Here is a 26,720-nt window from a genome sequence, read left to right on the forward strand (position 1 = left end):
GATTTTTCCATTGCAGAGCTCCTGCTGAAGTCACTGAGAGCCCCAGTGACGGGACAGTGATGTGGGGGTGCACCAGTGGGTAGAAATCCAGAAGTCCATGAAACTTAGTTCACACAACCAAAATGGAAAAACAAATTGATTTTTAAAAAGTAATTGCAGACAGTATAGGGTTGACTGTCTGAAAATATTTGAGCTATCATTGGTTTAGTCTATGAGGTCATATACTTCTCTGAACGTTGGAAACGCCATAACATGACTGATGAGGAAACTAAAGATGCGGCTCTGGGTAAGGAGGAGGAAGGACAGAGGGAGAAAGCCTGGACCCTGTGACGCTGTCAAGCCAGTGCAGCCTGCCCGGATGGAGATGTCGGATGCGGAGGAGGACCAGGTGGTGGTGTCCAGAGGACAGAGCTGTGCAGGGTGGTGGGCTCCTGGGGATGGGGGCTGCTCAGCTGCTGGCTGGGTGTGGGGGACCAGGCATGTCAAATGACCATGAAGCCTAGAGCAGGGTGTAGACTGTAACTGGGGGCAAAGTGAGGTAACTCCTAAGGACTTGGAAACCAGATGACTCTAAGAAAGGCTTAACTTGAATTACGTCAGAATGGAAGGCCAAAGAAACAGCTTCTTGTCTAGAAGCAGCTTCCTAGCTTAATTGGCCACCGACGCACGTAAGAAAGAATGGACCATCATGAGGGCGGTCGGTCAGCACTGGAACAGAGGAAAGGAGGCCCAGAGTGTGTCCAGTGCTGGCAGGTGACAGAGGCACCGTCTGTGAGGGCACAGAGCTGGCTTCTCCAGGGAAGTGCTGTGTGCGGTGGGCAAGAGACTTAGAGCCCTCCCAATCTACTCGATGACTACACACCTCGAATTCTGTGCTCAACATGCAACTGTCTGACCATGGACTTAGCTTCCTAGTAGCTCCATACTGAGAAATGAGAGGCCTTGGAGAAAGAATGTGAACATTTTGGGCACTGGAAAAGAATGTTATTTCCATCATAAATTGATGCATGACATTCTGATAATGCATTGTGATTTGGTTGGAATCAATCCATCACTGAGAAACCAGTCATCTCTGGAAATACTAATAAAGTGTGTGTTCTGCTTTTGGAAAAGCTAAGGAATAGGTAAATTCACCCAAGCAGTGAGGTCTCTTGGTGGCAGACCCCTGACCTCGTGCTGGTGTCTCTCCATACATGCCACCTGTCCTCGTGTGGAGACACGGCTCAGGTGAAGGAACAGAAGCAGGGGATCCTCCGTTGCTTGCTTCACTCGCACTTGTGGCATCATCGCCATCAATAACTTTCCATTTCCTTTACATTTTTACTCCCCACAACTAAGTCACGAGCACAAGGCAATGGAATGTAATTTTCTTAGTGCGAGTTAGTCCCACTCTCATGGGAGTCTCTGCTGCATACAGGCTACGAGGGATTGTTATTATAATTGGCCATCAATAGAGAGAAAAACACATGACAGTACTTTTTATTTTATTTTATAACATTTTTTTTTCAGACAGGGTCTCACTGTGTCACCCAGGCTGGTGTGCAGAGGTGCAATCGTGGCTTACTGCAGCCTCAACCCCCTGGGCTCAGGTGATCCTCCCAGCTCAGCCTTCAAAGTAGCTGGAACTACAGGCATGTGCCCTTATGCCCAGCTAATTTTTTGTATTTGTTTTTAGTGATGGCATGGGTAAAAATCGATTACTACAGGCAAGGCTCCAGTGGAAAGTGATAATATCCTGCTCCACTTCTCCCCATAGTCTGTCTCCCTCCAAGAAGCTTCCACTGTTAGCAACTTCTGCTTTCAGGTTTCCTGGGGGAACCTCCACACCTGTAAAGATTGTCTCCTGCCTCTTGCTGTGGTAGACAAGGGTTTTACTCGTTCATCTTCCTCCTCCAAATAGAGCTGGAACTACCCTTTTTAGTCCCTCTCTTAGTGCCTTACCCCTGAAACTTGAAACAATGAATCCCAACTTTTTGTTGTTGTTTCATTAGCCATAAAAAATTGGGAATTATTTTTAAACGAATAATTAATCTGCATGATTAAAATGGTACTGATGTAAACTGAAGAGGTAGTTAAATGTTTTCTGATTATTTTATTGGAAACGTATTGATGGATTTTAAATTTTTTTTTTTTTTTCTTGAGATGAAGTCTTGCTGTTGTTGGCCCAGGCTGGAGTGCAGTGGCGCAATCTCGGCTCACTACAACCTCCGCCTCCCGGGTTCCAGCAATTCTACTGCCTCAGCCTCCGGAGTAGCTGAGATTACAGACAACTGCCACCACGCCCAGCTAAGTTTTGTATTTTTAGTAGAGGCGAGGTTTCACCATGTTGGCCAGGCTGGTCTCGAACTCCTGACTTCAGGTGATCCACCCGCCATGGCATCCCAAAGTGCTGGGATTACAGTCATAAGCCACCATGCCTGGCCAGATTTTTAAAGTAATTAACATCTACCTTTCCAGTACTGTTACAAATGTGTTTCTTAACCATTTTTGTATATGTTAAACATTGATTTGCTATGTAGTTTTTTAAAGCAACTGTAAAATATAAAGCTTAATAATTTAATGTAAAATATAAAATATAAAAACGTTTATAACAGGCCTTTTTTGGTGTAGGCAGCAACATACAGGCATGCATTGGAGGTACTGCAGCTTCAGCTCCACAACCACAACAGAGCAAATCACAATAAAGCAAGTCACACAAGGCTTTTGGTTCCCTAATGCATGTAGAAATTATGTTCATATAACTATAAACATGCTGTAGTTGAATCAGTGTGCAATAGCATTCTATCTAAACAGTACATACCCTAATTTAAAAACACTATTTCTAGAAAATGCTAACAATCATCTGAGTCTTCAGCGAGTTGTCAGTTTCTAGCTGATGGAGGGTCTTACCTTAATGTCATGGCTATTGACTGATGTGGGTGGTGGGGGGCTGAAGGCTGGGGTTGCAGTGCAGTTCCTGAAAATAAGGCAATGCGGTTTGGCATATCAACTGACTCTTCCTTTCAGGAAAGATTTCTCTGTAGTACGTGATGCTGTTTGATGGCATTTTACCCACAGTAAAACTTTCAAAATTGGAGTTAATCCTCTCAAGCCCTGCACCGCTTTATCTATTCAGTTTATGGAATATTCTAGATCCTGTATTGTCATTTCAGCAGTGTTCACAGCATCTTCACCAGGAGCAGATTCCATCTCAAGAAACCACTTTCTTTGCTCATCTGTAAGAGGCAACTCCTCATTCATTGAAGTTTTATCCTGGTAATGAAACAATTCATTCACATCTTCAGGTTCCATTTCTAATTCTAATTCTCTTGCTATTTCTACATCTGCAGTGACTTCCTCCACTGAAGTCTTGAACCCCACAAAGTCATCCACGAGGGTTGGAATCAACTTCTAGCCTCCTTTCAATGTTGATATTTTTATTTCCTCCCATGAATCATGAATATTTTTAATGGCACATAGAATGGAATAATTTCCAGAAGGTTTTCAATTCACTTTGCCCAGATCCATCAGAGGAATCACTATCAATAGCAGCTATAGATTTATGAAATGTATTTCTTTTTTTTTTTTTTTTTTTTTTTTTGAGACGGAGTCTCACTCTGTCGCCCAGGCTGGAGTGCAGTGGCCGGATCTCAGCTCACTGCAAGCTCCGCCTCCCCGGTTTACGCCATTCTCCTGCCTCAGCCTCCCGAGTAGCTGGGACTACAGGCGCCCGCCACCTCGCCTGGCTAGTTTTTTGTATTTTTTTAGTAGAGACGGGGTTTCACTGGGTTAGCCAGGATGGTCTCGATCTCCTGACCTCGTGATCCGCCCATCTCGGCCTCCCAAAGTGCTGGGATTACAGGCTTGAGCCACCGCACCCAGCTGAAATGTATTTCTTAAATAATAAGACTTGAAAGTCAAAATGACGCCTTGATCCATGGGCTACAGGATGGATATTGTGTTTGAAGGCATGAGAACAAAATTAATCTCCTTGCACAGCTCCATCAGAGTTCTTGGGGGGCCAGGTACCCGGTCAATGAGCAGTAATATTTTGAAAGGAATCTTTTTCTGAGTAATAGGTCTCCACGGTGGGCTGAAAATATTCAGTAAATCATGCTGTAAACAGATGTGCTGTCATTCAGGCTTTGTTGTTCCATTTGTAAAGCACAAGGCAGAGTAGTTTTAGCAACATTCTTAAGAGCCCTAGGATTTTCAGAATGGGAAATGAGCATTAGCTTCAACTTAAGGTCACCAACTACATCATATCCCAATAAGAGGGCCAGCCTGTCCTTTGAAGCATTGAAGCCAGACATTGACTTCTCTTCTCCAGCTGCAAAAGTTCTAGGTGGCATCTTCTTCTAATAGAAGGCTGCTTCATCTACACTGAAAACCTGTTGTTCAGTGTAGCCACCTTTATCAATGATCTCAGCTGGATCTTCTGGAGAACTTGCTGCAGCTTCTCCATCAGCACTTGCTGCTTCTCCTCGTACTTTTCTGTTATGGAGGTGGCGTCTTTCCGTAAACCTCATGAACCAGCCTCTGCTAGCTTCCAACTTTTGATGTGCAGCTTCCTCACCTCTCTCAGCCTTAATAGAATTGACAAGCTTTAGTGCCTTGCTCTGGATTAGGCTTTGGCCAGTTTCATCTTCTCTCCAGACCTCTCAGGCTTTCTTCATGTCAGCAATGTTTTGCTTTCTTATAATTTGTGTGTTCACTGGAGTAACACTTTTAATTTCCTCCAAAAGCTTTTCCTTTGATTCACAGCCTATCTTGGCTTTCAACATGCCTTCCTCACTAAGCTTAATCTTTTGATTTAAAGTGAGAGACATGGGACTCTTCTTTTCTCTTGAACACTTAGAGGTCATTGTAGAGTTGTTAATTAGAGTAATTTCAATACTGTTGTGTGTCAGGGAATAGGGAGGCCTGAGAAGAGGGAGAGATACAGGGAACCGCCAGTTGGTGGAGCAGTCAGAACACACTCAGCATTCATCAGTTAAGTTCGTGCTCTTATATGGATGTGGCTCGTGGTACTCCAAAACAATTGCACTAGTGACATCAAAGAACACAGATTGCAGATCACTATAACAGACATAACAATAATGAAAAGGTTTGAAACATTACAAGAATTACAGGAATGTGATAAAGAGACATGAAGTGAGCGCATGCTCTTGGAAAATGGCACCAATAGACTTGCTTGATGCAGAGTTGACACAAACCTTCAATTTGTTTTATAAAAAAAGCATTACCTGTGAAGCCCAATAGAACAATGTACAGTAAAATGAGGGTTGCCTATAAGTGTTAGATTATACGTTTTTGGACAATTATTTCATAGAGTGAGAAGGAGCACGGTCCACTAGAATGGAGAGAGTTTTCTTCCTCTCAGAAAAGCAAGAATTGGTTTTATACCATGAGTGTAGATATTTTTTAGGACTTTTTTTTGTTTTTTGTTTTGTTTTTGTTTTTGACACAAAGTCTGGCTCTGTTGCCCAGGCTGGACTGCAGTGGTGTGATCTTGGCTCACTGCAGCGTTTGCCTTCCAGGTTCAAGCAATTCTCATGCCTCAGCCCCCCGAGTAGCTGGAATTACAGGCATGCACCATCATGCCCAGCTAATTTTGTATTTTTAGTAGAGATGGGTTTTCACCATGTTGGCCAGGCTGATCTTGAACCCCTGGCCTCAAGTCATCCGCCCACCTTCCTAAAGTGCTGGAATTACAGACGTGAGCCAATGCACTCGGCCTTTTAGGACAGCTTTAATTAGCCCTTCATATATTGATTGACTTTAAGAAAATCCAGACTCAGTTTCATTATTTTTGAGACAGGATCTCACTCTGTCACCTAGGCTGGATGAATTGATATGGAGAGGTGGTATGATCATAGCTCAATGCAGCCTTGACCTCCTGGGCTCCCGCAATCCTCCTGCCTCAACCTCCTGAGATCACAGGCCAGCTTTTTAAAAATTTTTTATTTTAGAAATAGGGTCTCATTATGTTGCCCAGGCTGGTCTCAAATTCCTGAGCTCAAGGAATCCTCCCCCCTCGGCATCCCAAAGTGCTGGTATTACAGGTGTAAGCCACTGCACCCAGCCCAAACCCTAAGATTTCAGGCATAGATTGTACAGTCTGTGATACTGTTTCTTCATGTGGCCTTTTGTCTCTGATTAACTAGATTAATTATTGCCATCAGAATTCTGATGGAGCAGAAGGTCAAATCTGGATGGTCATTTTTTTGGTAGTCTCTTGTTGCTTACTCACACTTTTGATTTCTTATTTTATATTTAAAAATATTAAATATCTTCTCTGTAGCTCCTAACTAAAGTAAAGTCTCTGTCTCATTCTGTGTTTGTTTCATCTCTTGAATTTTTCCCTTTATGGTTGGGACCTCACATATTTTGTGATTTTTTTAAACTGTGAATTATAATCACTGGGCCTTTCCCTGTGGGAGTTCTTCAAGGCTTGTTTTGAGAATGTGCTCTTCAGAGAAGGTTTGTTTGCTTCCACTTGGAGCTTGGTGGTACTTCCAACTTCGACGACTTACAATTTTTGGCTAATTTTTTTTTAATTAGGCTGCACAGTATGAATTCAGATTTCAACTTGAAGTGAGCCTCCTCCCCTCCCACCAGCCAGGATCACACACACATTTCCTTGCCATTTGTTTTCAGGGCATTTGTTCCCAGGGTGGAGCCCTCTGCAGTTCTGGTCCATGTGTAGATCCTACAGCAGACCTTCTACCTCGAGCATGCTTTTGACTGGGGTTAATATACGTAAAGCACCTAGAGCACAGCCCAGCAGATTGCACTTGTCCTTGTAAGCGTTTGACATTGTTAGGGTTGTCGTAGTTCCCCCTTTCTCCTCCACGCAGCAGTTAACTAGCGCCTTTGGTTGCTGGGATCAGCAGAGGCTTCAGAGGTCACTTTGGGCTTCAGTTTTGGCCCTCTGAATTTTGCCCTTTCTTGGGTTTCCTTAATTTTTTACCAGTTCAAATAGCCATCTAAAAGGTTTTAAATATTTAATCCAATGTTATTAAGTGTTTTATAGTAAGCAATATGTCAGGATGGACAGTGAATTAAGAATGAGTTTAGAATATATGTCATTGAGCTGGGCATGGTAGCTTACACCTGTAGTCCCAGCACTTTGGGAAGCTGAAGCAGGAGGATTATTTGAACCGAGGAGTTCGAGACCAGCCTGGGCAACATAGTGAGAACCGATTTCAAAAAAAAAAAAACTGTATTTTAGGTCTTTTCAACCACAAGACTCTAAAATTTCAGGATTCAATATGCCTGTGGGAAGTGAATTTGACAGAGGGTATCATGAGTATTTCCTTGAACATTATCGTTACCCTCTCAGCAAGCCACAGGGCAGGATGACCCAAAAAGTATTGCAGTGTTGCCAGTGTGCCCGCACTGAGGCAATCTGCACCTCCAGGACAGCGCCTTTAATGGAATGATGCTCACTGTAATCTAGATCAAGGTGGGATAACTGTTAGAATTTCTACTAAAAGTTTTACATTTCTGCTTTTGTCATTGAGCTTTAAAACACTTGGAATTGATTTTCATGAATGGCATTAGGTAAGGATTCAATTTTATTTTTTTCCATATGGACAATTAATTGTCTAGCACCATATATGGCAAAACACGGACACAGTCCACAATATCTGCAGTGCAGCCCCATCAGCTCTCAGGGTTTGATTACATATGGGTCTGATCTGGGGTTCTCAATCCCACTCCAGGCGTGAATCTTGCTGCTTATTTGTAATGATTTGTCTGTGGATTTCCTTCAACTTTCTATTTAAACAATGGTCTTGTCACAGATATTGGACCGTGATACCTTCCCCATCTTTGTACTCTTTTCCTTTTTCCTTGCCTTATTATACTGTCTAGAACCTCATAGTGATGAATGGAAGTTCTGGTTTGGGGCACTGATGCATTGCTCCTAAATTCTAAATACTTCTAAAATTGCCTTGCCTTGCCCTAAATAAGACAGTTGCCGTAGGTTTTTGAGAGATGCCATTATTAGGTAGAATACATACTCAGATGCTATAACCAAGACTCAAAACTACAACCATTTCAGGACTAATGTGGTGGCTAATCAATATTATTGTCTCAGATTTCTATCTTAGTTGCCCTGACATCTTCAATGGAGGGCTTGTATTTTGTGGTCTAAGAAGGCTGCACCAGCCCCTACCCTTACATTCATCTTCCAGACACTGGGGAAGAGAAAACAGGAAGGCGAGTGCACATTCCTTAACCTTTCATGGCAAGACCAGCAATTGCCAAAATCACTTCCACTGATAGCCCTTTGGCCAGAGCCTAGTCATGTGGTCAGGCCAACTATATAGGAAGCTGGGAAATGCACTCTTGAGGTGAGCCAACCACATGCTCCACTACAGTTGCTGCCACTGTCGGATGAGGGGAAGTGGCTGTTGCAGGACTGACTGACTGCCTTCTCTGTTACGTGCCCTTCTCAGGTTAAGGATGCTTCCTTCTATTCCTAGTTTCCTAAGGAATTTGCTATTATTATAATTATCAGAATTATAATAAAGGACTGGTAAATTTTATTGAGTGCCTTTTTATGTATTTGTTGAAATGATCAGATTGTTTTCCTCTTTTAATCTCATAATATATCTATGACAACAAACTTTCCAATGTTAATCTGCCTTTGCATTCCAGGGATTAAGCCCAATTTGATCATTATGTTCTCTATATCAATAATATCAATATTAGTATCAAAAGATACTAATATTATCTTTTGTATGCACAGCAAGATTTAGCTCTTTAGGATTTTTGAATCTTTGTTCACAAGTGAGATACACCTGTAATGTTTCTTTCTCATACATTCTTTCATTTTGGTATCAATATTGTATTGCCTAATAAAATGCATTAGTTAGGCTTCCCCATCCCAACCCCACTGGCTTCTTTTTCTCTAGCCTCTAAAAAAGTTTGGGTAAGGTAGGATTTATTTATTCATTGAACATTTGAAAAAACTTGTCTGAAAAACTTTCTGGGTTTGGTGTCTATCAGAGTTGGAGTGGTGAAGGTGATAGGTTACTCATTCACTTTCTTTTGTAGTTAATATTTTCTTTTTTGTTTCTTCTTGAGTCAATTTTGATATTTTATGTTTTTCTTAAAAAGTATTGAATTCTCAAAACTTTCAAATTTATTCATATATTCCTATTCATATATTCTATATTTAAAGTTGAACTCTGTATCTATAATTATGGTCTTTGACCTTTTCTAGACTTTCTCGATCAGTCCCAGGAGAGGTTGTCTATTTTGTCAGCCTTCTCAGAGCACCACCTTTTGGTTTTATTGATTTTCTCGGTTGTGGTTCATGAAGTACATTAATTTCTGCTCTTTACTGCTGTCTTTATTATTTCCTTCTCTTGTTTTACTAGCTTTTTGTGTTAACTGCTTACCTTATTTTCAACCTTTAAAATCTTTTTTTTTTTTTTTTAGGAAATTCATTTAAAGCTGTAAATTACCCCTATGGACTACTTTAATGCATCTTACAAGAGTTGATAGGCAGTACTTTCACTATCATCCATTTGAAATAGCTTGTCATTTTTATTGTAACATTCTCTTTACCTCATGAGTTATTTAGATGTACATTTCATTGTGTCCACATTTGTATTATATATACGTGTATGTGTATGTATGTGTATATATTTTTAAATGATATTTTAATTGCTAATTTTTTCATTTAATTACTCTGTAGACAATGTAGTCTGCGTATCAATTCTTTGAAATTAATGAACACTTCCTTTATGACCTAATGCAATCAATTTTGAAAATATTCTATATTAATTTGAAAAACATGTATATTCTCTATTTGTTGGGGGCAGTTATCTATCCATTCATTGGTTTATTTTGTTGTTTACATCTGCCAATTGCTTATTCAATTTTGTGTGATTTTTATGTTTTTGATAAAGATGTGTTGAGATCCCTCACTTAAGATTATGAATTTGTCTCCTTTTTCCTTATAATTCTATTTTGGTTTATATATTTCAAATCTATAGCATGAAGGTCATACAAATTCATGATTGTTCCATCTTCTTGGTGAATTATTCCATCAGTTGTTAATGACTATGCCTCTGTATCTTGGCGCATTTTGCCTTCAGTTCTTTCCTGTCTGACGGTAATGTTGCTGCACCGTGGTTTCTTTTCCAGTGCAGTACTAGTGAGTTAGGCTTTAGAATGTTCCTTTAGTTTTGCACTTTCTGTGTGGCAGTTTTGTTTTCGGTGTGTCTTCTGTAAGCTAAATATAGCTGAATCTTTTGAAAAGCAAATCTAATAAGCCATGTTCAGTAGGTTTCTTTAATCTATTTGTATTCTTTGTCTGATTATTGACACATAGGGACTTATTTGTAGCAACTTATTGTTTTTTGAAATTTTAACTTTTATTTAGGTTCCTTTTCCCCATTCAGATGGCAGCATTCCATACATTCTGCTCTGTGCCTTGTCTTTTAAGATTGTGGCAAAATATGCATAACATAAAATTTATTGTTTTAAACCTTTAAAGTATACAATTCAGTGGCATGAGATATATTCACAGTGTCACACAACCACCATCACTGAATTTTTCCAGAACTTTTTCATCATCCCAAACAGAGATTCTGTACCCATCAGACTCTCCATCATCCCCTTTCCCCAGTCTCTGGTAACCCTCATTTTACTTTCTTTCTTTTGACTGTTCTAAGTCCTTCACATAAATGGACTCATACAATTTCTGTCCCTTTGTATCTGGCTTAGTTCACTTAGCACAGCATTTCTAAAGTGCCGTCCATGTTGTAGCATGTGTCACAATGTCCTCTCTTCTTGTGACTGCATAATATTCCATTGTACGGATGAACCACGTTTTGTTTACCCTAATGCTGCAATGGACATTGATGTAGCAAGTATCTGGTCGAGTCCCTGCTTTCACTTCTTTTGCGTACATACCCAGAAGTGGAATTGCTGGATCATACAGTAACTTTCTGAGGAACCACAGTATCTTTCCATAGTGGCCATACCATTTTACACCCCCGCTAGGAATGTACAATACCATCTTATTTTGCGTTTTCTGATTACTGCTTTTTCTCTGCTTACTTTTGTCTGATTTATGTTTTGGAAAATTAGTGCTAATGGCAAAGTGGAAGAAGTTGAAAGCGAGGTTAATTAGGAGGCTGTTGCAGGAGCACAGACCTGAACCCAGGCAGGGGTGGTAACAATGAAGGAAAAAAACACAGATTCGAGACATTTCCAACATATGCATTGTATCATTTTTTTTCACTCATTTATTCATTCATTTCATAAATATTTTTGAATGCCCATGATATCAGGAACAGGAAAGATGGCAGTGAGCAAGAGAGTTATGGTCCCTTCCCTCCCAGCACTCACAGTCTAAAGTGATTATTCTCGTATGAATCATCACGTAATTAAAGGTCAGAGTGGAACCGTGGAATATGTGGCAAAGGAGCAGTAATGGGCTGAGGGGGTGGGATGTGTTGAGCAAGCATGGCAGTCAGGGAAGGCTTCCCTGAGGAGGTGTGTTTGGATTAGGGGGAATTCACTGGGTGGAGGTGGATTGAAAGTGGATGCTAAGAGTGTTGCAGGCAGAGGAAACCACAGGTGCAAAGGCCCTGCGGCAAGAGAGGGAGGGTGGATGGTTCCAGGAAAAGAAAGAAGACCAACACCACTGCTACAGTATTGTTTATATTTCCACGATATATAAAACATCTACATGTTCAGTGTAAAGTGAATTTTTATATAAATCAAGGTGCTGCTATATTATGGGGTATGTACAGCAATTAAAATGGTATATAAATCTATTTACACGGGAAACATTCATAACATACTGATGAGTAATAAAAGCAAGATGTTATCTATATTACTTATATTGATAAGTAATAAAAGCACACTGAAACAGTTTGTATAATATCTTATTTTTGTTTACATATAATCTGTAACCAAACAACATATACTTATTTCAGTATGTATAGTTTTACAGAAAAAGTCTGAAATATATTCACCAAATGATCATCTCTAGGGAATGAGATTCAGATTGGATGTAATTTGTTTCTTTTTACTTATTTGTATTTTTTAAAATTCCACAATAAATATGATTTATATTTATCAAAAATAAAATTAATAAAAGATATTTCTGAGCCAGAATCAGTAGATTTGGCAACCCTTGGATATGGGGAAAGAGAGCAAGGTAATTGTCAGAACTGACACAGGGGCTGTGTTACTGGGCAGATGGTAACACCATGGATGGAGAGCAGGCACAGGAGGAGAGAGCAGCTGGAACAGTGCAAGGGGTGCAGGTGAAGACCGTGGGTGGAGGGCTGGACATGCTGAATCAAAGGTAGAGATTTCTGACTGGAAGCTGGGATGTGGTTCTGGAACACAGTAGGGTCCAAAGCTCTCAAGAAGGGTGAAGAGAGCCCTGGGTTTTCCAATAAGGAGCTGGTTGATTGCCTTTGAGAGTCTGTGGGCAGGAGGAAGAAATCTGAATGCAATAGGTTAAAGGATGAATGGGAGATGAGGAATGATAAGAGCACATGTGGACAGCCCACCCTTTCATTTGGGAAAGGAGACAGTAAGGATTTTAGGGTCTGGAGTGTGAGACAGAGAACAGGTTTGGTGAAAACAGATTTTAAAATCTTCAAAAGATTAAAATCTTCAAAAGCAAGAGTTGATAAAATCACTCAGCAAAAGAGTATACAGTGAAAAAAAGAAGTGTGCCTAGCCTGGACCTTGGTGAGTAAACACACTTTTACTGGGTATACAATTCTAGGTTGTCAGGTTTTTTTCTGCCAGTGCTTTGAAAATAGTCTGCGGTTTCCCATTATATCTAACAAGAAGTCAACTGTGAGTCTAGGTAACGTATCTTTGTTCTCTGGTGCATTTGAGATTTTCTTTTTGCCTTTGGTTTTTCTTTTTGTTTGTCTTTCTTAGAGTTCATTAGGTTTCCTAAATCTAAGCACCCACAGCTATCGTCAGTTCTGGAAAACTCATGGATATCCTCACTCCAAAGATGCCTCTCCCCCATTTTCTCTCCTCTCTCCTTCCGTAATGCTCATCAGACAGACACATTAGCCCCTCTAACTCTTGACGGTTTCTCTTAACTTCTCTTGTATATTTGCGGTCTGTCTTTCTGTGCTGCATCTAGACTAATCTCTTTATCTTTTATTCTTTCTTAATCTCAGTTTATTATTTTTATCCAAATCACACACACACACATATAGTTTAGAGAGCCAGATAATTGTACCAGGCTTGTGACAAAAAATAGTAGTACCCTGACTATTGTTCCTTATCTTCTGCCCTCCAGGAACTTTCAACTCTTTTAACTGAATCTTTTAATATTTGCTTCCATAGGTATAAATAACTGGTCTGAATTACTCCTCGGCTTTTCAGTTTGGTGTGATCTATTGTTTTTGTACCATGGGAAATGTGGATTTAGCTTTATTTCCTCTCCCACTCACATACCAACCCCTCCCAACACACACATTTCCCACACCCAGACGTGAGATAGACTTGGTTAGATTAGCATTGAGTCTTTACATTTTATGACGATGAAAACTCTGGTCCCTGCTGAGCCTGTATGAATTATCATTTCCTGAACTTCTTTACCTTTCCCTTCCTGTTCATACCCAGTACTTAGTCTTCTATGCACACAACACTAACGTAACCCTCACCTCTCCTCTGGTTGTGGGGGCACTGTCTGTCCTGTCGTGAAGGCTTTTCCTGAGCTGCCTGGCTGGGGCTCGTTTCCAGGCCGGCGTGCAGCTCCTGTCTTGGACTCCACTCTGCCATCATGCTGAGGGGTTCACCAGCTTCTTTCTCATGTTTGGGCTCCTGACTCCTGGAGCCCACATCTTCCTTGTGGGATTCACAGCCTCATTTTGGCACGGTGCCTTCTCTAGTAGCTTCCATGAGGAAGAGTATATGGGATGTAATTTTTTCAGACCTTATGTGTTGAAAAATATCTTAGTCTATCCTCATGGTTAGATGATAATTCAGATTGGGAGTAGAACTTGAGGTTGGAAATAGTTTTTCTTTGGACGTTTGAAGGCCTTGCTGCATTTCTTCTAGCTTCCAATGTTGCTGGTGGAATTTTGACATCATGTTTTTCTTGATCCTCTGTATGAAAACTGTTTTTTTCTTTCTAGAAACATAGAGGATCATCTCTTATTCCCGGTGCTGCAGAATGTGCTCATGCTGTCTTGGTTCCAGTGTCTTTTCTAGCTACTGTGCAGAGCCCAAGGTGGGTCCTTTCCCTTCAGAAACTCATGGCCTTGAGTTCTGGGAAATGTTCTGGAATTATTGTATCCCCTTCATTCTTAATATTCAGTATTTCTGGAACTCTTACTGCATAAATGTTGGATTTTCTAGTCTGGCCCACTGTTGCTTTCTCCTCTGATTAGTTCTAGTTTTCATACTTTCTAGGTCTTTCATCACTGTGATTACTTTTTTGCTTCCTAAAACATCTTTTTTCGTATCCTGAGATTTTTTATAAGAATCGTTTTCCTGTTTCATAGATCAATAATTTTTCTTAGTCTCTCTAAGGCCGTTGATACCACCTTTCTCCTAGTTTTCTTTTCCATGCATGGTCCGTTTCTCTGGGCCTCTGTCTTTCATACCCTGGAAGATTTCCTAATGTGTCTGCGGATCCCTGGGCATCACTTGGTTCACACTTAAGAATGAGGTGTGGGCCGGGCGTGGTGGCTCATGCCTGTAATCCCAGCACTTTGGGAGGCTGAGGTGGGTGGATCACGAGGTCAGGAGTTCAAGACCTGCCTGGCCAACATGGTGAAACCCCATCTCTACTAAACAGATACAAAAATTTAGCTGCGTGTGGTGGTGCATGCCTGTAATCCCAGCTACTCGGGAGGCTGAGGCAGGAGAATCGCTTGAATCTGGGAGGTGGAGTTTGCAGTGAGCCGAGATCGTACCATTGCACTCCAGCCTAGGCAACAAGAGTGAAACTCTGTCTCAAAAAAAAAAAAAAAAGAATGAGGTGTGGGCTGCCTGGGGGCTGTAGCTGAGGGGTGGGCTGCCTGGGGGCTGTAGCTGAGGGGTGGGCTGCCTGGGGGCTGTAGGTGAGGGGTGGCCTCCCTGGGGGCTGTAGGTGAGGGGTGGCCTCCCTGGGGGCTGTAGGTGAGGGGTGGCCTCCCTGGGGGCTGTAGGTGAGGGGTGGGCTGACTGGGGCTGCAGGTGCACTGCTGAGGGCTTGCTCACTGTAGCTCCACCACAGGGTGGTCACTCAGCTATTTTATTGGGAAAACTCAATGTCAGATTCCAGATATTTTCTCCTGGGTTGGTCAGGGTCCTCAGAAGAGGCTTTTCTAGTCTCCTGCTAGAATGCTAGAAGCTGAGTAGAAGAAACCTAGGGGTCTCAACATTCACTTTTCTTGGATTTGTTCATTATCATATCCCACACCCAATGGTTTTGCTCCAAGAGAGTCACTTGTAGTCTCTGCCACTGTGGCAGGGGGTCCCAGCTGCTTAGGAAGGAGGAGGAGTCTGGGGACTCGTGCCTTCCTGCAGAGAATCCCCCTGGTTCTCTACTTATCTCACCTGGCTTTTCTCTCCCATGGAAGAACCTGGTGCTGCCCATTCCAGAGCCTTCCACAGCTCCTTCCCAGCTCTTTCCTGCTGACTTCGGGTTCAGCATTCTTGAGTCCGCCACACCAGTTCTCTTACCCCTCTGCTGTCTGGTGTCCAAACCTTCTGTCACTGTCCCCTTTCCCTTCTCTCCATCTGCATGGCTTGCAGGCTCGGGAGAGACCTTTATAGTTCCCCTTTCCCCCCGCAGGGGATGTGTCTCTCCTCTCCCCTGATGTGGAGTGGAGTTGTGTCTAATAATTCACTCCTTGGGGAGCTCGCCTTTCAGGGATCCACACTTGATGAGGGGTCTCTGGTCTCATGCTCACCTTTGACAGCCCAGACTTTGTCTCCTGTCTCCTGCACGAGCAGCACATTGGAACCCAAGCTCCGGGTCCTTCGGGACTGACTGGCAGATGCCGCAGGGCAGCACTCAGCTGCTGCAGAACTCCCTCTCTGGGTTCACAATTTCTTGTCTTTTTGGCCTCTGATGATCTTCTTTACTCTCCTGTTGACTTGACATTAAAATATTATTTTAAAATATGAAAATAATAATTATGAAAAGAATTGTGTTTGGGAATTCTGCCCCAGAGAGGTTTCTGCAGACCTCTGGTCCCCCGCACAGCCCTCACCGTGTTCCTGCAGCACTGTGGGAAGCTTGACACGCCCAGGGTTTCCCTCAGCCGCGCTTTGGGACTGGGAGGCTGAGCACCACGATTCCCACTCTACAGCTTGCAAAGCTGACTGGCGCATGGGGAGAGGGAGGCAGAGCCTGTGTGGAAAACGCGTTGGAAGCTCTTTTCGATGAACCATGCTCACAGAAGACAGCGACAGGCGTCTTCTCTGGTCAGAGGGGGAAGCCATGGGGTGGCTGACAGACGCCCCACAGGCTCTCTGGGGCACGGGTCATAGGCAGCACAGTAGGAGTCCTTGCCTTGATGCTACATTTTCACATGAATTAAGGAAAGCGTCGTCCCTGCCCAACCCAGGAAGGGTAAAGCGCATGCCTGTGAACACCTCTGCCTTACAGCGCAGGAGCAGGCGTCTTAGAAGACTGTGGGAGGGGGACCGGCTGCCAGCACCGCCAGCTCTCCCAGGAAGCCCTCAGAGCCAGTCCACAGCACTGCCGCCCACCTGTGTGGCCCCAGGAGTCACAGGGCACGGTGGTGTCCGCTCCAAGGGCTTCACTAGACTCAGGATTCCCGAACAACCCTTGCATTACAACCAAGAGGTGTGACTGCAGCCACCTCATCCGTTCATTTCCTCTGCCATTCACTTCCCCCTCACAGAATGAAAGTGAGATAAGGCCTAGGCCAGGTTCCACCTCTGGGTCCCATTAGTTTTCACTCAAAGTCAAGGTCTCGTGAAGAAGTGAACACACCTTCAGTCATGTTGGATGGATTGGGGTGGTTGGTGGGAAGACAGCTCTTTGTTACTTGATGTTTCTGCCCACCAAACTTACCGTGCTCCTGGGAAAATGGCAGAGGACAATTAGGGGCCAGGGAGGATTGATGGATGGCAATGGATTTGCCAGGAAATTGTTTTGCTTTGCAAAATCCTATATTATGAAACGAATGGTTTTAACTAGTTTTACGCCCTTCTGTGTTAGTCACTGGTGAGCATCATCCTAGTTGATCTAGTTCTCATAGAAAAAGGAGTCTGAGCCATCTGTAAAAGCGTTCAGTGTTCTGACTGCAGCACATTGCCTGCTCTTTCCTTATACGTGTGTGCTCTTCTTTTCACTACTGACTGTGCTGTCTGTGCCTGCCACTCACTCTGTCCTTTCCTTCACAGGTACTGCGACTGCTTCGCCAGTGGAGACTTTTGCAACAACTGCAATTGTAATAATTGTTGCAATAACTTGCATCATGAAATTGAACGGTTTAAAGCCATTAAGGTAATAAATGTCCATTAAATGCATGCATTTTAAAAGCATTTCAAACTGTTTGAGATGTTCATAAAATGATCTCCAGAGATTCCTCATTGGAAAAAATCCACAGTTTTGAAGAATTTACATTGAACACGACTTGATTCCTGCTGGTGGGAGTATTGAACCATGACAAGCGGCTGTTATGAAAGTGGTAGGCAGAGAAAGGCCTTTTGCCCTTTATTATGTGGGAAGTCTTCAGAGATGCAGCAGCCTAGGAAGGCTCTGATTCAAGAACATGCGAATGTCCACTTTGTCTTAGAGTTTAGACATTTGGGGTCATTTCACATAGCAGATAAGCATGAGCTGGAGCAGTGTAGTCGCAAACGTGTAGACAGTCCACTGCGTGAGAAGGCTGGGTGAAAGTGCTCAGGCAGCCTACATTTTCAATTGTAAAATTTAACAATTTAAATTTCACCCCTCAGCTTCCAGAAGAAAAGAATCTAGGTTTTCCCAGGGATGCAAAAGGTTACTTTGATGGCCCTGATGACCACTCTGCTGAAGGCTAAACACAGGAGCTTGCAGCTTTTATCCCTCTCTGTAGGCACAAAAGATAATCAGGGAGAAGGGAGGGACAGTTAGGCTCAGGGTTGTCAACCCACTCCAGGGAGACACTTCCAGTGCCCACTCATTCACGAAGGGAAATTGAGAGCCGTCGACTGTAGACCTGAGACTGTCCTGTGCAAATAGGACACAATTATAAGGGTGTGGCTGCTCTCTGCATTGTTTTCTAAAATAATTTAATTCTCCTCTTGAATTATGGATAAAGGACTTGAAATATCTTACCAATTTTGATATAGCCAGATCCATAGGACAGAAGAAAATTGTCATGCATGTAAACTTGAGTACATTTTGTTTAGGGATAAAGAGTACTATCTACAATTAAAACTATAAAACCAAAAAGGGTTGGAATTCTCATACATTGCTGATAGGAATATAAAGGGGCACAACCACTTCGGGAAATTGTTTGACAAGAGCTACAAAAACTAAACCTGTGTGTATGCTATGATCCAGCCATTTCCGTCCTAAAAATATAGCCAATAGAAACGAGCACCAGTGTCCACCAGGAGACTTATACAGGAATGTTCATGCAGCTTCATTCAGAGGAACCAGACACTGGAAACAGCCCAAACATCCATCCGTGGTAGAATGGACGAGTCCACACGCTGATGGAAAGCAGGAGCCACAGCTAAGCGCAGCAGTGCGGAGGGACCTCCCCGTTGTTATCTGAGGGAGGCAGCCGACGCAGGACTACAAGCTGTGGGACTCCTGCGGCACCAGCATAGGCAAACCTAAAGCCCTCTACGTCTGAATAGCGTTCCCCGCGGGGGCGCACCACTGGGGAGGAGTCACAAGGCAGCCTGTGGGGCCGCCTGTCCTCTAACTTGACCTTGGTGGCAGGTACACAGGTGTGCGCAGGTACACAGGTATGCGCACGTGCACAAGATCATCATGCCACGGCTGCAGATATGTGCCTCCCCTGCCTGTCACACTTCAGTGATCCGTGAAAATGCCTAAAGCCACGCACCGCAGGCTGGGGCTGTCTAGCAGCACATTGTGCAGCGATGGCCTTGTGCTGGGGGCTGTGCTACTGGATAGCACCGATTCCAAATGTCAACCCCAGGAGGGGGAAGGGAGGCCACGGACTTCCACTGTGACCTCTCTATTGTTTGAATTTTTACAAAGAGCATTGAATCGTTTTGTATGTAAAGATATGTATGTATTTGTGTGTATAGATAGATTAAAAAGGGACAACAAATAGACCTGGATAACAACTTGTGTGTATTGCTTGAGAAAGGCATGGCCCAACGGTTGAGACCTGCTCTGAAGTCAGTACGGGGACTTTGAATCGAGATCTTGCCACTTACCTGCAGTTTTTTACCTCTCGGTGCCTGGGTTTCTCCATGTATAGAACAATCATACAGTAGATGATTTTACTTCCCGAGGTTGCTGAGGATTACATGGAGGGCATGTATATATAAATCCCATGGAAAGACGCCCGGCACACGGTGTGTTGAGGCAGTGTGAGCTGCTAGTATGGTCCACGGTCTCAACCATTTTAGGAAAGAGGGCCCCAGAAATGCTGGATGGAAACGTGTCCACACGGAAATAATTATTTTCTTTGCATCTTTACCATCTATTATTTTTTTTTACAGTAAATATGTAAGACTTGGAAACTCAGGAAACAAAACATGAAGAAACCTTAGCTACAACATACCTTTTTGTGTATGGAAACAAATTGAAATCAAACAAGAAGGGGCTGCACCTTCTGAACCATGTAAAGAGAGTCACTGCTTACTGTGGCAGCTTTTACAACAACCAGATTCAAATGAGATGCCCTTCATTGAGCTGAGTTTTGAATGATAATATCCATCCTGATGGAGCTTCCCATTCTACCCTAGGCATGTCTTGGTAGAAATCCAGAAGCTTTCCAGCCAAAAATTGGGAAAGGCCAATTAGGCGATGTCAAGCCCCGGCACAACAAAGGGTGCAACTGCAGGAGGTCGGGCTGCCTGAAGAATTACTGCGAGTGCTATGAGGTTAGTGCCCAGCTCCCTAACTCACTAACAAAAAACACAGGTAAATATTTTGAGTAACTTTTGTGGTTAAAAAACTTCGCTGTAATTTAAAAAGATAAATATAATTATTTTTTTCTTCCAGGGTTTCTAGAAGGGCACTTACATTAATCTGAATTAATTTCCCAAATACCAGCTGAGCTTTGTGAACCAGGCCAATTCACCAAGGGCTGTTTTGGAGCATGTTGCTTCCCCTGAGCCCAGCCCTGAGTACCCAATGAGGGTGCCCTCTGCGTGGCTTTGTCCTTCTGGGGCCACTGATCCACGCTGGTCCTCCAGCAGGGTGGAGGCTCCCAGAGGGCAGCCGTGCCTCTTCTTCCCTGAACAAAGCCCAAGTGCTCTAGGTGGGGCCGTGGGGGACAGTTTGGTCTCAAAGACTCAGTCTGTTCCTGGTCCCTGTGGCACTTGTCCCCAGACATCCATTCACCTGGTGCTTTGACCAAGGGTAGCTCCTCCCTGGCTCACAGGCCCATCAGAGACCAGAATGGACAGTCAGCCGAAGCCAATGGAGGGAGGCTAACAAAGCAAGCTGCAGATCACAGCCTGGATGGAAGCTTTTTCTTTTCCCAAAGATATAATGACAGCAGAGGGACCCACTTTCCCCTTCAGTGCTGTCGCTGTTTCACCTCTCTTTGCTCTTTCTCTTTTCCTTTTCCTTTGTGTTGAGGGAAAGGAAGAAAGAGAAAGTGAGGGAACCCTTAGGCCCTATCAGGGGAGCAGCTGAGCAAACCTTCCTTACAAACCTCTGTTTTGGTTTGCTTGAGGTCTTTTGGGGGTTCCTGTGAATTATGCTTTTCAAAGGCTGTCTGTCACAGAGGGTCAGGCTTGAGAATAGTCCTCCTGATTCTGGAGACATGCACTGAAAGACCTGGAAAGGTGGACCCCACAGTCCCCAGCAAAGAGGTGGAAAACACAGTCAAAACATGACAGAGATGCACAGTTGAAACGGAGTGACATCACCCCTGAGGAACCAATTCCAGCCGCACTCACAGTAGCTCCTGTGTCCTGCAAAATGCCCTCACTGGCTGCCACGATACTACGGCTCAGCCCATTTCCCCAAGGCCAAGCCTATGCTGGGCACAGCCCACAGAATGTGCAGCCTCACAGGAAAATAGCACTGTCCTTTAGTCTCTGGCATTCGTGTAGACTAGAAACTCTGAAAAGCCTCCTGCTTCAAAACACCCAGAGGTGCAGATGAAACAGAACACATCCCCCTGAAGATGCATCTCTCAGCTGGAAAGAACAAAGGGAAATCCCCGGGGGCCTGAAGGAAAGAGAAAGCAAAAACCATAGTGATTGGCAGTGCCAGCTCTTGGTCAGTCCCTGGGGCCCACATGAACAAGGATTTGGCATGAGGGGGCAAGAAGGGGCTTGCTGGGTACAGATAGGACACGCCGGTCCCCTGAGCATCACATTGCCAGGAAAAGCTTGAAACAAAATCCAACCGCAAGGCAGCAGGAGAGGTCTCCCCTGAGACCTCCCAGCCACAGACCTGCTCTTGGGCAGGTTTCGAATTCTACTCTCTTGTACATTCTCTGCACCCATAGAAACAGCATAATAGCCTCCCATGCTGAAAGAGAACCATAAGCTAGAGTTTTATAGTCAGCTAAGGCAGGCTTTCTTCAAAACAAGTCAAACGAAGCAGCCTATTGGCTCCCTGGTGGAGAAGGGAGAGCAATGCCCTCTCTGTGCTTGGGACTCAAACCCACACACTAGGCCTCCGCTCCGTCAGCAGCAAGACTACTGCATCTCCTCAACAGCAGCGTGTGATGAAAACTGCAGATCACACACACACACACACACATTCTCAAACGCACACATTCAGTCACACACATTCATATTCACTCACACATATACACATACATACCCAAACCCCGCATACACTCATATGCACACACACGCATACTCGACACATACCTCACACACTCATACACACACTCAACACACACTCTCACCCACATATTCACACTCAACACACACACACTCTCACTCACACATTCACAGTCAACACACACACACTCCACACACTCATACACGTTCAACACGCTCTCACCCACACATTCACACTCACTCTCTCTCTCTCTCTCTCTCGTGGGCAAATATACGCAAAGAATTATTTAAGGTCCAAATAGAATTTGTCAGTTTTTGATGACTTGTGGGACAACCTAATTTTATTGAAGCATTTTGTATTACCAGGCCAAAATTATGTGTTCTTCTATTTGCAAATGCATTGGTTGCAAAAATTATGAAGAAAGCCCAGAACGAAAGACACTAATGAGCATGCCAAACTATGTGCAGGCTGGAGGTTTGGAAGGCAGTCGCCATCTGCCACCAACGAAATTTTCAGGACTTCCAAAATTCAGTCAGGATAGGTAGGTACTTTGAACTAACCTCTGCTAATAGAGGGAACAGAGGTTAATTTAAGAGGAGAATTAAGGACAATTTATACACTGGAAAGAATGTGTGAGCCTGCAGGGGCGGGCGTGTGTTCAGGGGGCAGAGGGAAGCCGTTCCTCCCTCCATGGGCTAATCCTGGGTGGCGACTGTGTTTCCTTAGAGGCCCTGCTGCGGAAACCTGTTTTGTCCTCTTTGTCTTCTCGGCTGGGCCTTTTCATCCTCACTCTGTGAGTTACTCCTGTTTTGTACCGGATGAAAGAGCCCTGCTGCCAGGATCACCAGCAGGGCCAGCAGAGTTCTGACACTGCCTTTGCGTTAATACAGAGCCACACCAACCCGGGGCAGCAAAGACAGCGCGTACCTCCCTGTCCTTTATTGTGGGAAGTGGCAGCAAAGAGCTGTGCTTGGTCCAAGTTGTTTTCCTTACTAAGCGACTGTGGATCTGGATTAGTTGGATAATTTTGCATTTATCAGTTTTAAAGCCGCATTGTAATCCTAGTAGTTCTCAAAGGTTGAGTCATAATTTTACTATCTATTAGATTCCATTCATTTGTTTAAAAAAAACTTCTTTGAGTTCAGTGTAATGGTCAATCAAGATAAAGTACCAGATGTCATTAATTAATATTTTGCAAAGCCAAATTCATGCTTATTTGGTTAGAGAGTATCAGAAATACTCATGACTGTGACCTGCAGGGGTGTGTTTTTTGTTTGTTTGTTTGCTTTTTGTTTTTTTTTTTTTTTTGAGACCAGCGTTTTCACTCAGTTGCCAGGCTGGAGTGCAGTGGTGCGATCACAGCTCATACAGCCTCAGCCTCCCCAGGTTCAGGTGATCCTCCCATCTCAGCCTCCTGAGTAGCTGGGACTACAGGCACAAGCCACCACATCTGGCTGATTTTTCTATTTTTTATAGAGATGGGAGCTCACCATATTGGTCTTGAACTCCTGAATGGTGATTCACCCACCTCTGCCTCCCAAAGTGCTGAGATTACAGGCGTAAGCCACCGCACCCAGCCGACCTGCAGAGGTCTTTATCAGTAAAAATTGACCAAAAGTTGGCTGCATTGTCTGAAGTGATGTGTGCAAATGTCATCGCCTGTAGCAGGATGTGTGCTCCGTGGAGTCCGGCAGGGGCCTGTGCACTAGAGCCTGGTCTTGCAGTGTTAACAGCCCTTCTTTTCCCAAGGGCAACCCTGTCTTCTTCTTCAACCAAAGTCATTGTGTATTGTCTTTATAGACAGACTTTAATCCAAAATTTTGCTCTATTTTTATAATCCAAACTTTTTAATCTTTTATAAAGTTTTCCTGAAAATTTGTCAACTTAGCACCACCTGGGTCGCTGTCTAGCTGAGCCACAGTTGCCCGCTGAGCTCAGCCAGGAGAATAGCTGGTCCTGTGTGATACGGTGCAACTTGTCCTTCAGAACCTCTTTCACAGCTCCAAGCGGCATTGAGGGAGAAGGCCATCCTGACAGCAGGACCCCAAGGCTTGACAGGCGAGTCCTCAGAACAGTTGGCCTTCTCTGGCTGCACATGGTCCTGTGGGGAGGAAAGGCGGACACCCAGCATGGACAGGACTCAGAGCAAAGCTGCCTGGCTTGTCCCCATGCCCTGCCTCAGCTAAGAGTCCTGCTTCCACAATTTCCCACCTGGCCCACGTACTTGACTCTGTAGCCCGGGATCCTCTGGGTTTGTCGATGGATCTAATTTTGAGGAAATTTCAAACCCGCCATAAGAGGGATGTCAAAAACTGAAAGATTTACTTGTCCTCTGTGTTGTTATTCTAAAAGCAGTTAATCCTTTCTTTCTTTTCTTTCTTTTTTTTTTTTTTTTTTAAGAGACAGGATGTTGGCCGAGCGTGGTGGCTCACGCCTATAATCCCAGCACTTTGGGAGGCTGAGGAGGGCAGATCATGAGGTCAGGAGATTGAGACCATCCTGGCCAACATGGCAAAACCCCATCTCTACTAAAAATACAAAAATTAGCCAGGCATCATGGCACATGCCTATAATCCCAGCTACTTGGGAGATTGAGGCAGGAGAATCACTTGAACCAGGGAGTCGGAGGTTGCAGTGAGCTGAGATCGTGCCATTGCACTCTAGCCTGGTGACAGAACAAGACTCAGTATTAAAAAAAAAACAAAAAAAAACAAAAAAAAAAACAAACAAAAAAGAGAGACAGTGTCTCACTTTGTTGCCCAGGCTGGTTTCAAACTCCTGGCTTCAGACCATCCTCCTGCCTTGGCCTCCCAAGGTGCTAGGATTATAGGCCACTGTGCCTGGCCTAATAGTTTCCAGTATGAGGAAGACAACATTAGATTTTAGTGGATGATGTTCTTTAAAATAGTGTGGACAAGCAATGTTCTGTTGAATATATATAGTACTATAGGTAGAAACCATGCGCTGTTGAGCGGCCTTTAACTGCTCTGTTTCTGACAGGCGGCCTTCCTCATGCATCTCCTGGGAGGTGGTGGAGGCCACATGCGCCTGCCTGCTGGCTCAGGGAGAAGAGGCCGAGAAGGAACACTGCTCCAAGTGCCTGGCAGAGCAGATGATCCTGGAGGAATTTGGAAGGTGCTTATCACAGATTCTCCACACTGAGTTTAAATCCAAGGGGTTGAAAATGGAGTAGAGTACAGTAGAGTATAAAGTGTGAATGCGTGTTGATTTTGTCTTAGTCTAGAAATCTCTAGTTTAGAAAGGTTGTTTAGGGGAACGTGAAGTCGGCTCTGCAGCAACCACCAGGCTCCCCTGCGTCCCTGGGCCCGGGGAGTTTACTCAGAGCTCTCTGAAGACATGCCAACCTGTGCCCCCTTTTCTGAGGAGATGCGTGGCCTGCGCACTGTTTGTCTGGCCCAGAGGAGAGAGCTTGGGTTCCCATAGTCCTGGGAGAGTGTCTGCAGGGCAGTGGCGGGCAGAACAGGGTAGGGGAGGGAAGAGCAGGCCCTGTGGAGAGCAGAGCAGGGCAGGGGAGGGCAGAGTAGGCCCTGCAGAGAGCAGAGCAGGGCAGGGGAGGGCAGAGCAGGCCCTGAGGAGAGCAGAGCAGGGCAGGGGAGGGCAGAGCAGGCCCTGAGGAGAGCTCACTCCGGTCGACTCTTCCTCTTGGAGAATGTTGCTCTGGAGGCTGCTCTGCATAAAAACCCTAATGGTTTCTTGTTTGTTTTTCAAATTATTTAGAAATAAGTTCTCCAGATAGGCTGTTATGATACCACTTAAAATCTCTGGAGAACTACTGAACACCCAAAGATTTTCTGTAGTGTAGACATTTCCCCAGAGGCACGCAAACTGTAGTCTTTCCTAAGGCCCCCAAGAGACACAGGCAATGGGGCCTCACAGGCCAGGCTTGCACCAGCATGTCTTGAGTTAGCGGACTTAAAATTATCTAGTTTCTTCTGTGTTTCTACTTGAATTGTGGAAAAGCTCTATTATCCAATTAACTTCTCCATAATTATTGTTGTAATATTATTATTATTTGTAAAATATGGTTCACATAACTAGCTTGCGGAAACCAGCAGGTAAAATGAATTCTTAAGTTGACGCTTTCGGTTCTGTTGTAAAGCAAAGATGAATAAAAATTTCCAATGTCTTCAATCGTTGTCATTAACTTAGTAACTGAAAATGTGTTCATCTGATGAGTACCCACCCTGAAATGTATTGAGAGAATATTCTTTCATGTTTGTGCATTCATTAATAGTGGTGGCCACTTAGAGGGTGTTTAGGAAACTCAAGTGCAAATGCAGTGGAGACAGAAGTGTGGCTGCCGGGCCCAGGCACTGGGCACATAAGTGAGCAAGCAACCAGGGAGGAAGCGGTCTTTTGTGGAGCTGTGTCTGGAACAGTCTAGTTGCAAACGCAGCCACCGGAAGCCACAGAGGAGAAAAGGAAGACTGAATTCTTCCCCTCTGCAATTCCCTTTGGACCCTTGGGATCCAGAGTCTGTGGCAGAAAACCAGAGGTAAAGACATACATTGTGACACGGGGAACCCTCAGCCAGCCATACTCCCCACTTGCTGTGTGTGCTTTCGGTCCCGTCAGCATCGTGGCGAGCAGGGAGGCGCCCTGCTGGAGGAGCCACCTGGCCCCCTTCACCCCTGGGAGCTGGAAGGTGACCTGGAAATGGGGACTTTGGGAGCTGCCTCTGTGGGGGCTGCCTCCATCCTGCTGTCCCTCTCGGCAGCACAGCCAGCAGCAAGATCTGCCAGCCACATGAGTAATGTTAAAGTTTCTAGTAGCTACATGTTAAAATTTGAAAAGGAACAGATAA

At 44.2% G+C, this 26,720-nt stretch overlaps 1 protein-coding gene across 1 annotated transcript in view; it reads left to right on the top strand.

The window, feature by feature from the left end:
• Window positions 1-26,047, top strand: part of TESMIN (testis expressed metallothionein like protein) — a 48,507-nt gene extending 22,460 nt beyond the window's left edge. The window contains exons 7-11 of the mRNA XM_025357179.1: window positions 17,356-17,458; window positions 19,891-20,028; window positions 22,261-22,436; window positions 24,896-25,363; window positions 25,431-26,047. Coding sequence (XP_025212964.1) covers window positions 17,356-17,458; window positions 19,891-20,028; window positions 22,261-22,436; window positions 24,896-25,088 — 610 coding nt within the window. The 3' untranslated portion in view covers window positions 25,089-25,363; window positions 25,431-26,047. The remainder of the gene's footprint in view (window positions 1-17,355; window positions 17,459-19,890; window positions 20,029-22,260; window positions 22,437-24,895; window positions 25,364-25,430) is intronic.
• The last annotated feature ends 673 nt before the right edge of the window (window positions 26,048-26,720 follow it).

The sequence above is a fragment of the Theropithecus gelada genome, chromosome 14, assembly GCF_003255815.1.
Source record: "Theropithecus gelada isolate Dixy chromosome 14, Tgel_1.0, whole genome shotgun sequence".
NCBI classification, from domain to species: domain Eukaryota; kingdom Metazoa; phylum Chordata; class Mammalia; order Primates; family Cercopithecidae; genus Theropithecus; species Theropithecus gelada.